Source organism: Tursiops truncatus, chromosome 6 (assembly GCF_011762595.2).
Source record: "Tursiops truncatus isolate mTurTru1 chromosome 6, mTurTru1.mat.Y, whole genome shotgun sequence".
Taxonomy (NCBI): domain Eukaryota; kingdom Metazoa; phylum Chordata; class Mammalia; order Artiodactyla; family Delphinidae; genus Tursiops; species Tursiops truncatus.
The window spans coordinates 109,681,491-109,694,877 of record NC_047039.1 but is presented as its reverse complement, the minus strand read 5'-3'; the positions used below and the strand labels follow the sequence as shown (position 1 = coordinate 109,694,877).

General features: G+C 55.5%; 1 protein-coding gene across 4 annotated transcripts in view; it reads right to left on the bottom strand.

Annotated features, from left to right (window-relative positions):
- HMCN2 (hemicentin 2) overlaps window positions 1-13,387 on the bottom strand; it is a 150,687-nt gene that overhangs the window by 89,640 nt on the left and 47,660 nt on the right. For all 4 annotated transcript variants that reach the window (XM_073806725.1, XM_073806727.1, XM_073806723.1 and 1 more), the window contains 7 exons: window positions 9,974-10,162; window positions 8,132-8,227; window positions 7,695-7,822; window positions 5,930-6,074; window positions 2,516-2,628; window positions 2,232-2,391; window positions 1,038-1,203 (listed from right to left, as the gene is read on the bottom strand). In XM_073806725.1, coding sequence (XP_073662826.1) covers window positions 1,038-1,203; window positions 2,232-2,391; window positions 2,516-2,628; window positions 5,930-6,074; window positions 7,695-7,822; window positions 8,132-8,227; window positions 9,974-10,162 — 997 coding nt within the window. The remainder of the gene's footprint in view (window positions 1-1,037; window positions 1,204-2,231; window positions 2,392-2,515; window positions 2,629-5,929; window positions 6,075-7,694; window positions 7,823-8,131; window positions 8,228-9,973; window positions 10,163-13,387) is intronic.

Here is a 13,387-nt window from a genome sequence, read left to right as displayed (position 1 = left end):
GCTGATCTATTAACGCATCACAACAAGGAGGGGTGAACAAATGGGAAATGCGGTGTGTGCCATTTCAGGAACAAACCATAAATAAACAAGCACCCGCCAGGCGGCTGCCCAGGCAAGGAGCCAGGACCAGGCTTTCTGCGGAGAGATGCAGGCTCCCCAGACGACCACTCCCTCCCACACCTACGACCTGGGCTGCAGAGACACCACAGGGTGCACGGATGGGGGCAGCACAGCGCCAGCCCAGCCCCAGGACCCCAGCCGCGTGCAGGCGTGCAGGCTTCGAGGGCGGGAGGGCGCACCAAACAGATGTTCTGAGAGGTAGAGACCCACGTGTGGGTGTCAGGAGTGGGATCTCGCACAGCAGGCTGCTCTGAGACCTCCTCCATCTGGAACTTCTCAAAGGCCCCGCCAGGGCTGAGGTCACCGGCCAGAGCTGCCCCCTCGCCACAGCCCCACTCCTCGAGGGTCAAGGGTCCCAGGAGTCTGAGGCCTTCTTGTCTGGAACCACCCCACCTGACACCCCTGCCTGGGGAGGTGCAGCCAGGCTTTGAAGGATGCCCAAGCACCTCCTCCCTTTCTGCCCACTCTCAGGTTCCCTGAAAGCCCCACTGCCAGACACCTGGTCCGCGGAGCCGGCAAGGACGGCGCACGCGTCTCGTTCAGGAGGCTGTCTCAACCGTGGCATCACTCTTTCCTAGCTGAGTGACCACAAGCAGGTCACCCCACATCGTTGAGCCTCAGTTCCGCTCAGTTCTGCTCTGCTGAGCAGATGGAAGGCGATCCTGCGCGCAGCGCCCCTCGGCCGTGCGTGAAGCGCTGCGTGCGTGTTATTTCAGAGGCCTTCCCCCTCTGAAGGGCATCCGTGCTCCCTTAAAGGTCAATGGCCAAAAGTGCCGTGTGTGTAATCGGATTGCCTGCCCCTGGGGGTGTCCACAGGGTCCCATACACTGGCCGGGTCACTGGTCACCTGGAGGTCAGTTTCCTCAAACCCCAAGCTCTGTCCATCCCCAGACCCAAGGCCCCGCAACCGGGGTTACCTGTCGGTGACGGGTGGCACAGGGAGGGAGTCCTTGGCCCAGGTGACCAGGGGGGGTGGAGAGCCCTGGGCTTCGCAGTCCAGGGTCACCTCGTCACTGGCCTTGGCTGTGACACTCAGCGGCTTGTCTGCGTCACATGACCCGTTCACAAGGATCCTGGGCTTGGCTGTAGGTAGAATCATGCAGGGGGTGTGAACAGAGCAGGGAGTCCGGGGTCGCGGCCCAGAGGGGACCAGCACGGCTCCCCCAGGAAGCCGAGGTGGCAGTGCCACCCCAGAGATGCAGAAGCTGGGTGGGCTCTATTATAATGGCAGAGTGTAGGCTTCAGGGTGGGCTCGGATCCAATGGTTTCCCCTAGTCATACCCCACCCCACATGTCTACCCCATCCTCCCGCTGGAAGCTCATCTTGCTTTGATGACCCTGACATGGTCCCTCCTGCCCCAGTGTCCCCCTCTTGCTTCTCTCCATCCTGCTTCCCTTCCCTGGGGACCTTCTGGCAGGTTCTGTCCTCCCTCTCCTCTCTCTCCCTTATTCTCAGGAATAAACGGGATTAACCATCAGATGATGCCCAGTCTCCCTTTGTGCCAAGGGCCCCGGGGAAACACTGGTTCCAAACAGTTCAACACACAGTTAGTTATTTAATCACAGCTGTGATGGGCACTAAGAAAGGGACATTCCAGAGAGTTCACAGCAAGGCGATTTGACACAGCCTCAGAGATCAGAGAACTGAGATCTGACTGACGGGAGAAGTAGGCTGGACCAGGGAAGGGAAGGGCAGTCCAACAGAAGGAACTGCACATGCAAAGGCCCTGAGGCAGGATGGATCATTTAAGAAACTGAAAGGAGGCCAAAGGGTCTGGGCACAAAGCGCTGGGGAGAAAGGTGGGCGAAGGGGGCTGCCAGGATGGGAGGGGGGCCAGTGTAGGGCCTTGGGTCTTTCCAGCCTTGTTCATGTGACACTTTCCCCCCATCCGGTGGCAAAGGGCTGAGTTGGAACCTCTCTTAGAGCATGCCCACACTACAGGGGACAGTGCTCTGAAGGACAGCTTTGGTCTACATGCCCTTCAGACGTGAGGAATTTAGAGGCAGGGTTGATGAGATGCAAGGAGGATGCAGGTGAGGTCAGACTGTCCATGCCCCTGCCTCAGTACCTGGCAAGCCCCTCTCCCAGGACAGGGGTGGCCCTCACTCACTGTTGACAGAAAGCTGCATCTCCTGGCTGGAGAAGCCCACGGCGTTGGTGGCTGTGCAGACATAGGCCCCTGCATCCTGGGCAGATGGCCGGGCGATGACCAGGGTACCATCCTTGCTCACATTGTAGTGGGGATCCCTGGAGGCCAGGGCATTGGTTTCCTGTGGTAGAGTCACAGGTGGCATCAGCAGAGCCCCCACCCCACGGTGATTTGCATCATTCCTCTCCCCATGATGCACTGGGCCTACCTCTCTGGTTACCTTTGCGGTAACAGGCTTCACCTACCTTGGTCCAGGTGACGGTAGGGGTGGGCACTCCTGAGGCTACACAGGGGAGAGAGGCCGGAACGCCTTCATTGGTGATATGGTGGGTGGCCGTGGGCTGGATTCTAGGTGGCACTTTTAAAAACAAACCAGTTTCATAAACCAAAGTTCATAGCAGCATTATTCACAACAGCCCAAAGGTGGAAACAATCCAAACAGAGGGGATGGATAAACTGAGTGTGGTGTGTCCATATGGAATATTATTCAGCCTTAAAAATGAATAAGCGTCTGACACACGTTACAGCATGGAGGAACCTTGAAAATGTTACCCTAAGTGAAATAAGCCAGACACAGAAGGACAAATGCTGTGTGATTCCACTTACACAAGATACCTAGAACAGGCAAATTCATAGAGACAGGAAGCAAAAGGGTGGTGGCCAGTGGCTAGGGGAGGGGGAAATGGGGAATTGGCGGGTACAGAGTTTCAGTTTGGGAAGGTGAAAAAGTTCTGGAGATGGACGGTGGTGATGGTTGTGAAACCGTGCCGTACAGGGTTAAAAAAACCCATCCTGAAACTGTGCCCCATGGGATTAACAGAAATTCCTGGCTTGTCTTACAGCTTGCTAAAAACCCCTCTGCTTGAGCCCCGCCTTCACTTAGCAAGTTCGCTTAATTGTTTTGTTGTAAATTGCAGACCCTCCAAGCTTCATGTAGCCTAAATAATAAGATGTTTGTCTGAGTTGTTTTCCAGGAACTTGGTGTCTAGTTCGAGCTCAAGCCAGCTAAGACTGGTTGGGACCACAGACCCTAAAACTGGGCCTGCACAGGTATCTGGTGAATGACATTTTGACATCAGAGGGCCAAAGACCCCACCCTCAGATCATGCTAGGCGCTTCCATTTTTGAACATGCATCCCAGGAAGAAGGATGTAACCCAGATATGCCTGCACAGAACACTAATTACCTCACCTTTTCCCTACCTGCGATCACCTTTCCCCACGCCTAAGACCACCCTGCTTCCTTATCCCGTAAATACCCCAAGTCCCCGGCCTTTGGGGAGGTGGACCTGAGGCTTGCTCTCCTGTCTCCTCGCTTGGCTGCCTTGTGAACACATCCTTTCTCCGCCGCAAACCTCGGCGTCTCAGCCCTTTGGCTTGCTGTGCGTTGGGCAAACGAACCTGGCGGCGCAACAATGTGAGTGCCACTTACGCCACTTCATTTATGCCACTAAACTGTAGGCTTTAAAATGGTTAAAATGGCAAGTTTTATATTATGTATATTTTATCATGATCGTTAAAATATTTTTATTTTTTGGCCGTGCCATGTGGCATGTGGGGTCTCAGTCCCCCGACCAGGGATCGAACCCGTGCCCCCTGCGGTGGAAGCACAGAGTCTTAACCACTGGACTGCCAGGGAAGTCCCTATTTTATCATGATTTAAAAAAAAAAACAAAACAATTTTAACAGAAGAAGACAGCCACCACTGCTGTAAATTCATGCCCCAGACATAGGGCAGCCTGTGTTTAGGAACCAGCTGTGCCGTTTCTTAACTGTGGGACTTTGGATAAACCACTTAATCTTTTGGTACCCGTACTCCTTGGTCAGCTAAAAAGCTAAATTAACCCTAATTCCCTGCTCACTCTCTGGGGATGGACGGATGAGAAACGGCAGAAAATAGTGTTCACAGGACACAGTGAACTTGAAAACAAGTGCAAAATCTGTCCTGGGCGCCATCCAGAGCTGCAGGCATTAAAACAGGGCGGGAGTGGGGGATGTCTCCAAGAGGAGCAGGGGAGGGGGAAACGGGCATGGAAAAACCAGAACCGGGAGGGAAAGCCAGAGGCCAAGGGCTCTGACGGTAACACTCAGCTCCTTTAGGGTGGGAAATGCCCTTCTGGATTTTCCCAGGTGGCAAAAGCCAGCAAGTCGATTAGCGTTTGTTGAACGGAAATGAAATTAGCCAAGAGAGACGGGCTCGATGGCCACTGCACAGAGGAGGCTGTGCGGCAGGGTGGGAAGTTAGGGTGTGAGGCTTTCTACAGAGGCAGCCTCTGCTGATCCTGTGACTTGGTGAGTTACCTCCATCCCGGAGCCTCAGCTTCCTTAACGTCACAGAAGCGTGGAGTCTTTTAAACCCACCTCTTGGAGCAGTTAGGGAAATTAAGTGAAACCTGCACGCAACCTCTCAGAGGTCTGGCACATGACACATGCCCAACCTTTGATCGCTCTTATTAATTGGAATTACGAGGAGACAGGACAGCTGGGTTCTAAACCCAGCCTCTTCTGCACCTCAGTTTTCCTCTACAAAACGGGGAATGATGGGTTCTTCCCGCTCATCCCTCGGGGTTTTAATAGAACAAGTGAAACAAACAAACAAAAAGAGGATATTAACATATGCGGTAAATGACAAAACATAACCAGACTTAGTTTAAACTTCTTGTTTTACGTTAAAAAGAACAGTGGTACCTGGTTGGGTGGGTGAAGGGAAACGGACTCTCCAACGCTGTGGGTGGGAAAGTAACTGGGCAAAATACACGAAAAGCCCTAAAAATGTGCAAGCTCTGTGAGTCAAAACTCAATTCCACAACCATAGTTTATCCTAGGGAAAGAATTGGTCATGTGGGCAGAGGCGGAGCATGAAGATTTTTTTGTTGCCGGACGCGCAGGCTCAGCGGCCATGGCTCACGGGCCCAGCCGCTCCGCGGCACGTGGGATCTTCCCGGACCGGGGCACGAACCCGTGTCCCCTGCATCGGCAGGCGGACTCCCAACCACTGCGCCACCAGGGAAGCCCAAGCATGAGGATGTTTATCCCCAGGTGTTCATGCTGGTGAGAAACAGGACACTAGGGGACAGGTTAGACACTCCTGGCTCAGCCAAACAGGGGACATGCAGCCTTGAACCACTGCTTCTGAGTATTACTGACAGAAAAGAGTCATAAAATATTGTCACAAGAAACACTCAGGTTGCAAGACAGTAATATTACCTGGTTCCAGTTGGTTTCTAACTATTTCTATGTATGTGTACACAAAGGATTTATACCTAATTTATATAAAGAATATATATCATGCAAAAATAATTTATATACAACATATCTAAAGAGTATATATAATGTATATATTATATAAATATATACAGTGTGTGTATACGTACATGTGCAAACTCATGTGTGTATAAAGTATGAAAGATACACACCCAAACGTAAAATTATTCTGGTTCTTCTTAGCTACTAGTATTAAGGGAGGTTGCTTTTTGTTTGGTTGGTTTTGTTTTGGGGTTTTTTTTTTTTTGTTTGGAGGCGGGGGGTTGTCCAATCTCTAAATTTCCTACAGTGAATATGTACTATTTGTGCAATTTGTTTAAACAGAGATGTTCAAGGTCAAGCTCCCCCCGGGTGCCCTCCCCCATCGCATCCTGCCCCCACCACCCCGGGACTCACCCTGAACAACCAGCTGCACGTCCCTGTGCTGAGAGCCGGCCGTGTTGCTGACCAAACAGGTGTACCTCCCTGCATCCTCCAACAGTGCCTGGTCAAGGTGGAGACTGCCATCTGCTCGGACGGAATGCTGGCTGCCCGGTGGGAGCTGGTGAGGGCGAGGAAGCACCAGTTTGGGCCGAGGGCCCCACTCAGAGCCAGCTGAGAGAGAGCACCCCAGAAACCTCACCGCCCACCAGGCCAGCAGGGAGCAGCCTGGCCCAAGAGGCCAGGGGTTTGGAGAGGGTGGGGGAATCTGGGGGGGGCGGTGATGCTCCTACCCCTTTCCTGATATTCATCCACCCCCCCGCAGACCCTCAGGGCCAGGTGGGCCCGACCCCCGGCCCCCCGCTGACCCCACTCTCCCAGGGCCAACTGGTCCAGGGCAAGACACCTGACCCGAGGGGACTGATGGGAGCCTCCCCCAGGAGTGCAGGGTTGGAGCCAGAGCCTTTACGAAGTCGGGGCTGAAGCTCCAAGGCCCTCGCACGCTGAGGCCACAGAGAGGAAGGACAACCCGTCTGTGGGGAGAGAACAGAGCCATGCAGAGCGGAGCAGAGGTGTGGCCGCATCAGATGCGGTCCCAGAGAGAGAAGCAGAGAAAGCCACTCCTGATGGGTGCCCACGTCTGTCCCCATCAGGACCGGGGTGGGGCAGGTGGCGCTGGTCCAGAATGGGGCCTGGGGCAACCTCTATAAAGATGTCCGGCCGGTCCATCCTTGGTGAGGGGCCCCAAAACCTTTCCACCAGGCCTGAGCCCGCTTTAAGCCTCCCTGTCCCTGTTCCACGAACCCAACCGCACATTCTGCACTCCGAACCGGGAGAGGCTCCTGGGCTGTCTCGGTACCAGGCCCTTTCAGGCTGAGTGAGCTCGAGGGGGGCTGTGCTCCTCGCACTCGGCAGCTGGCCAGGCGCAGGTCCACCCAGTATCCCCACGGAACTAAACGAGCTCTGTGTCTCCAGCCACTTCCTGTCCTGGTGTGGACAAGGCCCAGGGCCACCCCTCCCCACGTGCCCGTCGGATTCTACTAAGGAAGGCTCCTCACTGCCCCAGCCTCCGTGCCCAGGCACAGTCCTCCTCGGGGTCACATCTAATCACACAGGCTTTGCCTCGGCCAAGCCTCCCTGCTCCGGGAGCTGGACCCTGTCTGCACCGCATCAGGGACCGGAACAACAGGCCCGGGACCAGGGCAGCCACCTGGTCACATAGTCACTGCCTCTCCGGGTGTCCAGCGTCTGCTGTCTGCTGGGACAAGGGCACCTCTTCTATAGCTTCCAGGACACAAGGACCGCGGGATGTCTGAGGATAGGCCAGAAGGATGGAGGAAAAGGGAGAGGCGAAGGAGTGAATGGCAGAAAGGAAATAGAGGGAAAAAAAGAAAACCAAATGCATGGGAATGGGCGGAGCAGCCCCTGTGCACCCAGCAGTGTGCCAGGGAGCCGGGCAGATGCTCAGCCGCTCGGGTCACGTCTCTGCCCTGGAGTCATCCGAACGGGGGTGACGAATGCATTGCGTCTGTGCCCCCGCCCACAGCACTAACGATGCACAAGCCCCTCTGGCCAAGGACTCTAGAGGGGGAAGGATGCTATCAGTGCGTTGTCAGAGAAGGTTCTGGAAAGAAGCAGGAAGGAAGAGGACATTCCGAAACAGGGGAACCGCAAAGCAGAGACCGAGGTGTGAACGTGACAGCGCCCTCCTCCCCTGCACCCAGAGGGGCCCTGCACTCACGGGCTGGCCGGCCTTGAGCCAGCGCCTCTCGGGGCGGGGCCTCCCAGCCAGGATGATGCAGGGCAGGGACACGGGCTGCCCCTCCAGCACCCGGACGGTGGAGGCACTGCTGGCGATCTGTGGAGGTGCTATCGGGAGAGGAGACAGTGTGGGTACACGAGACTCCTGTGGGTGGGCATCTGGGGGACAGAGGCCCCCACTCCCCACTGTCTCCTCCCCAGGGAACCAGTGGAAGCATCAGGACTGGGGACCCTAAAGGGTCAAAGGGCACACTTCTTGGGGCACACTGCCCAGGAAGTAGGGGTCCAGATGCTCCTCCTGGAGAACCTGGCTGTGGACACACCTGTCCCAAAGGATGGGCAGTCATGGGGGGGAGGGTGTCTCTGAGGGTGCCTGGTGTCCCCCCCAAACCCTCCTCTCCAGATCCACCAGCGAACCATGTCCAGTCACAAGGAGGTGGGCCTCTGCCTGGACCTTCCCGAAGACATTTTGAGCTTCACAGACATACGGGGCCTGGTCTTCAGGAATCACACCTGAGGGGCAGGAAAGAGGCAGGCCTGACTGTCAGAGCACATCACGGCTCCAGCCCCCACAGGCTCCAGCTCCCCAGGTGCAGACGCGCCCTTGTCACAGTCTGGCCCTGCGGAGGTTAGGTAGGAGGGCTGGGATGGCGGGGAGGAGAGGGCTGGGGGATACAGCCAGTCCTTGGAAGGGTGAGAAGGCCTCAGCTTGTTCATGGGTAGCATGGGGATAACTTATCAATAACTGCACGCTGTGGTGTGACTGGGAGGGGTCAATAGAAATGCAAATACAGCACCGGCCTGGCACACAGTAAATAGGAGCCGTAGTAGTGACGCTGATGATGGTGGTGAGGACGATGGTGGTGATGGTGAGGATGGTGAGGATGATGAGGATGGTGGTGATGGTGATGGTGAGGATGGTGAGGACGGTGAGGATGATGGTGATGGTGAGGATGGTGAGGACGGTGAGGATGATGGTGAGGATGGTGAGGATGATGGTGAGGATGGTGAGGACGGTGAGGATGATGGTGATGGTGAGGATGGTGAGGATGGTGAGGATGATGGTGAGGATGGTGAGGATGATGGTGAGGATGGTGAGGATGGTGAGGAGGATGGTGGTGATGGTGATGGTGGTGATGGTGGTGATGGTGGTGATGGTGAGGATGGTGGTGATGGTGAGGATGGTGAGGATGGTGAGGATGATGGTGAGGATGGTGAGGATGGTGAGGAGGATGGTGGTGATGGTGATGGTGGTGATGGTGGTGATGGTGAGGATGGTGGTGATGGTGAGGATGGTGAGGATGGTGGGGATGGTGGGGATGGTGAGGATGGTGATGGTGAGGATGGTGAGGATGGTGGTGATGGTGAGGATGGTGAGGACGGTGAGGATGATGGTGATGGTGAGGATGGTGAGGACGGTGAGGATGATGGTGAGGATGGTGAGGATGATGGTGAGGATGGTGAGGATGGTGAGGATGGTGAGGAGGATGGTGGTGATGGTGATGGTGGTGATGGTGGTGATGGTGAGGATGGTGGTGATGGTGAGGATGGTGAGGATGGTGATGGTGAGGATGGTGAGGATGGTGGTGATGGTGAGGATGGTGATGGTGATGGTGAGGATGGTAAGGATGGTGAGGATGATGGTGAGGATGGTGGTGATGGTGATGGTGATGGTGAGGATGGTGAGGATGATGGTGATGGTGAGGATGGTGGTGATGATGGTGATGATGGTGGTGATGGTGATGGTGGTGATGGTAATGATGGTGATGGTGGTGATGGTGAGGATGGTGGTGATGGTGAGGATGGTGATGGTGGTGATGGTGAGGATGGTGGTAATGATGGTGATGATGATGGTGGTGATGGTGATGGTGGTGATGATAATGATGGTGATGGCGGTGATGGTGAGGATGGTGGTGATGATGATGGTGGTGATGGTGAGGATGATGGTTACCACATATGACACTATGTGTCAGGAACTGTGCTAAGGGATTTACGTGTATTATTCACGCAATAGCTCCTTAAGGTGGCCTGTTATTAAACCCAGGTGGTACGTATTGTCATTATCACTATTGTGACCAGTGCAGAGTAGTGGGATGACGTGACCAGAGTCACCCAACTGAAATATGACCCTGCAACAGCCTGACCTATGGTCAGCACTGGGGGTCAGGGCCCTGCTCCCGGCCACCCAGTCTGGGGGCTGAGGGTGTCGGAAGCCATTCTGTCTCCCCAGCCCACCCTTCCTCAGCCCCAATCTCTTACTTTCAAAGAATAGCACTCCTGAATCGGGCCGCCCAGTCGTGCTGCCCCGCCCGGGCCCCAGTGGCTGGCCATCTCCACGGCGCCAGGTGACCATAGGGGATGGGCGGCCCGTGGCCCGGCACGCCAGAAGGGCGCTCCTCCCCAGTTCCACGGTGACATCCTGGGGCAGCTCTGTCAGCTGGGGCGCATCTGCAGGGAGGTGAGCAGTCAGCCTCACCCAGCCCCCAGGGCACTGTTCCGAGGCCTCTGCCTCCCCTCCGGTCGCTGGGGGCGTTTCCCTCTTCCAGCCGCGCCCTCACGAACCTGACTCATACCCAGGGCTCCCGGGGCCAACTTAAGGTTGGCAGGTCCACCCTGAAGCGCTCCTGAGGATGAGGAGGAGAGCAAGTGCCCTTTGGCAGGGTGAAGTCCTCACACCCTACGTGGGGTCTCAGGGACCCCGCTTTGCCCAGCCATACGGGGGAGCAACATTCCTGCTTCTGCTCTTTGCACCTCCTGGGAAGCCCACCTCAGAGGGGCTGCAAGTCACCCTCTGCCACAGGAGCCCCACCAGCTCTGCGCGTCACCTCCCTTGCCCTCTTCCTGGGCCACGGGGGCTTCCTTTCACGGGTCTCCTAGACTCCGGCAACCATTTCCCAAAGAGCCAACTTCGTGGGGAGGTTCTAGCTCATCTTTACCATGCTTCATCCTTCTCTGCTGTTGAACATGTTGTAAGAAGCACATAAATCTCTACTACAACATCAAAAGAAGCCTATAAAGAACTTGATCTTATACTTTATGGTCCAAATGGGACACTTAAGAGTGAAAAGAGCCATATTAATAATTACACCAGGATAACAGATGCAAACAAGGGCAGCCCTGCTCACCTGAGTTATAAAACATCCAAGCAAAAAAAAAGAAAAAAAAAAAATCCAAGCAACACACGAGGATTTATTTCTTTAACTTTTGCTCCACACACTCTAAATCCCGTGACCTTCCACAAGGTAACCACTGTTAATGGTTTGTAGTGTTTCTTCCAAACTTTTTTTCTAAGCATTGTCTTACTTTTATGATGGGGGGGGGGGGCGGGCATGGAAATAGGTTATTTCCCAAAACAGAAGCTCACGATCCTTTCCACCTTTCTGCTGGCCAGAAGCAGGTCCAACGCCAGACAGGTCCAGGCCCTGTTCCCTGTGGCTTCTGGGCACTGTCCTCAGGTCCCTGTCCCCAGACCCGCAACCAGGAAGGTCCCCGGCCTGTTTTGAACCCATTGCGTCCAGCATTGTGGAAAAACCTCCACCTCTTTTGTTCTTGCTGTCTCTCCCCTGAAATCTCCCCCATCCGTCCAAATCATGACATCAAATTTCCCTCTTGGCCTCAGGGACTAGGGAAGTTCCAGGGAGATACAAGCACAACTTGGAAAATCACTGCAAGGAGGAAGACAGTCTTGGACCCAACCTCAGACACCACCCGCGAGTTGCTTTTCTTCCTCATTTGGGGCCTGGCAGCTGCCTCGGCTCAGAATCCAAGAGTCTTCCATCCAGGTGCCTCAGATGGCGTCACTGGTCCTGCAGAGCCTTGGCCCTGGGGGCAGAGCTTTGCTATTCCCCTCTTCCCATCCTGAGCAGAGCCGTGGCTCAGCTCCAGGGCCAGGTACCCCCAGAGCCTGCCTCCCCGGCTCTGCCCAGCCCACGGCAGGGCACAGCTCAAACCTCCCTCCTCCAGGCAGGCCTCGTCCTGAATTCCTCCCCTGAGAGAGGACAGCTGACTTATAATGGTAAGCAAATAACATGTACAAAGGGTAGCATTTGGAAAACCTACTAAGTGACAGGCATGGTGATGGTGCTTTTAGAGTTCACTCATGGCCTCAATAAACTCATGAAGTGGGTATTTTCACAACCCCATTTTACAGATGGGGAAACTGAGGATCAGAGAGATTAAGGAACCTGCCCCGGTGCAGCTCAAAGTCAGTGGCAGAGCTGGGATCAGAGCCCAGGTCTGGCTGCTGCTAAGACCCAGGCTCTCAGCCACCGCACCCCCGTACCCACTAGTACTCAGTAACCTGGCATCTCTTCCATCTTCTTTCAGAGGTGAATCCCGACTCACATCCTGCCCAGAAAACTGTGACTCCGTCTCCTGTGCAGCCATCCCCCTGCTCCTCATTGAAGTCCCCCAAATAAGGCGGGACCTCAGAACCCTGTACACCAGAGCTGAAGGTCCTCTGGTGTCCTCGTTGTGCAGATGGGAGAATGAAGCCCGAGGGAGGGGCGGGGCGGGGGCGGGGCCCACCCTGATCCTGTGGGGACGGGTTCCCAGCCCCACGCCCTTTCCAGGGTCCCATCGCGAGGCTCAGCCGCCTCTGCTTTCAGGCTCGAAGACCCCTCCTCACAGACTCAGGTGACCTTCGGTAGGGAGGGCTCGTGAGCTGGCCTCACAGCCACCGGATTTCCCCGTGCACAGCCCTTTCTGCCTTGACCTTGGGCAGGTTTCCGGGTCAGGAGCTGCGAGTGCCCAGAGACAGCCAGACATCACAGCAGCTGCCGCGCTCCCTGGAGAGGCACAGGTCTCATCACCTGATAGCTGCAGCGCTTTTGCGGGGACGCAGCTCTGTGCGGGGGAACCGGGAACACCACAGAAGACAGAAAAGCCCCGCCAAGGATGCCAGCCACCAGGCTGGGACGGGGCAGGACAGGAGGGTGTGGCCAAAGCTGAGACTTCGTTTAACAGCTCTGCTGGGCCACTCCCTCCACCCCCAGGGATTTCCCAGCAAAGTGAAATTGACAGAGGTGATGCCGTCCCTGCCTCTTACTTGGGCCCCAGGGCAAGGGACACCAGCCTGAAAGCCTGAAGCCTGGGCAGGGCCCCCCTGCTGCCCCTACCCCACTGGACACCCGCGGATGAACCCCTTCACCATTCTGAGCCTCAGTTCCCCATCCAGAAAGAGGTAACCGTTTTTACCCTGACTCCGGTATCTTAAAGTTCCAGGACTCTTTATTTGTCTGGAGACCCTGTAGCCCCCCAGCCTCCTCCACCATCCCCCCAGTTCCTGTGGCTCAGAGCCCTGGGGCAGAGCTGGAGGGGATGCACCAGCTCAGGAAGGAGAGCTCCAATCAGTCCTGACTCAATTCGGTCAGAAGAGGGACGGCGTCTCAGGCCCAAAGTCTGTGTAGCCGGGCAGGGTGGCCACGGGAGAGGCTGGCCTCAGGCCCTGCCCTGCATTTAGAGGGAATTCCAGGGCATCTGTGAATGAGACAACGCTGGGGATGGCCTCCACATCCACCTCCCGGGAAGACTCCTTTCCCCATAGAAAGATCGTTCAGTCGAGCCTGGAGCCATAGCCCCATTGGCCAGGGCTACAGGATGACTTTACTCCATATATATATATATATATATATATATACACATATATATATATATATATTTTTTTTTTTTTTT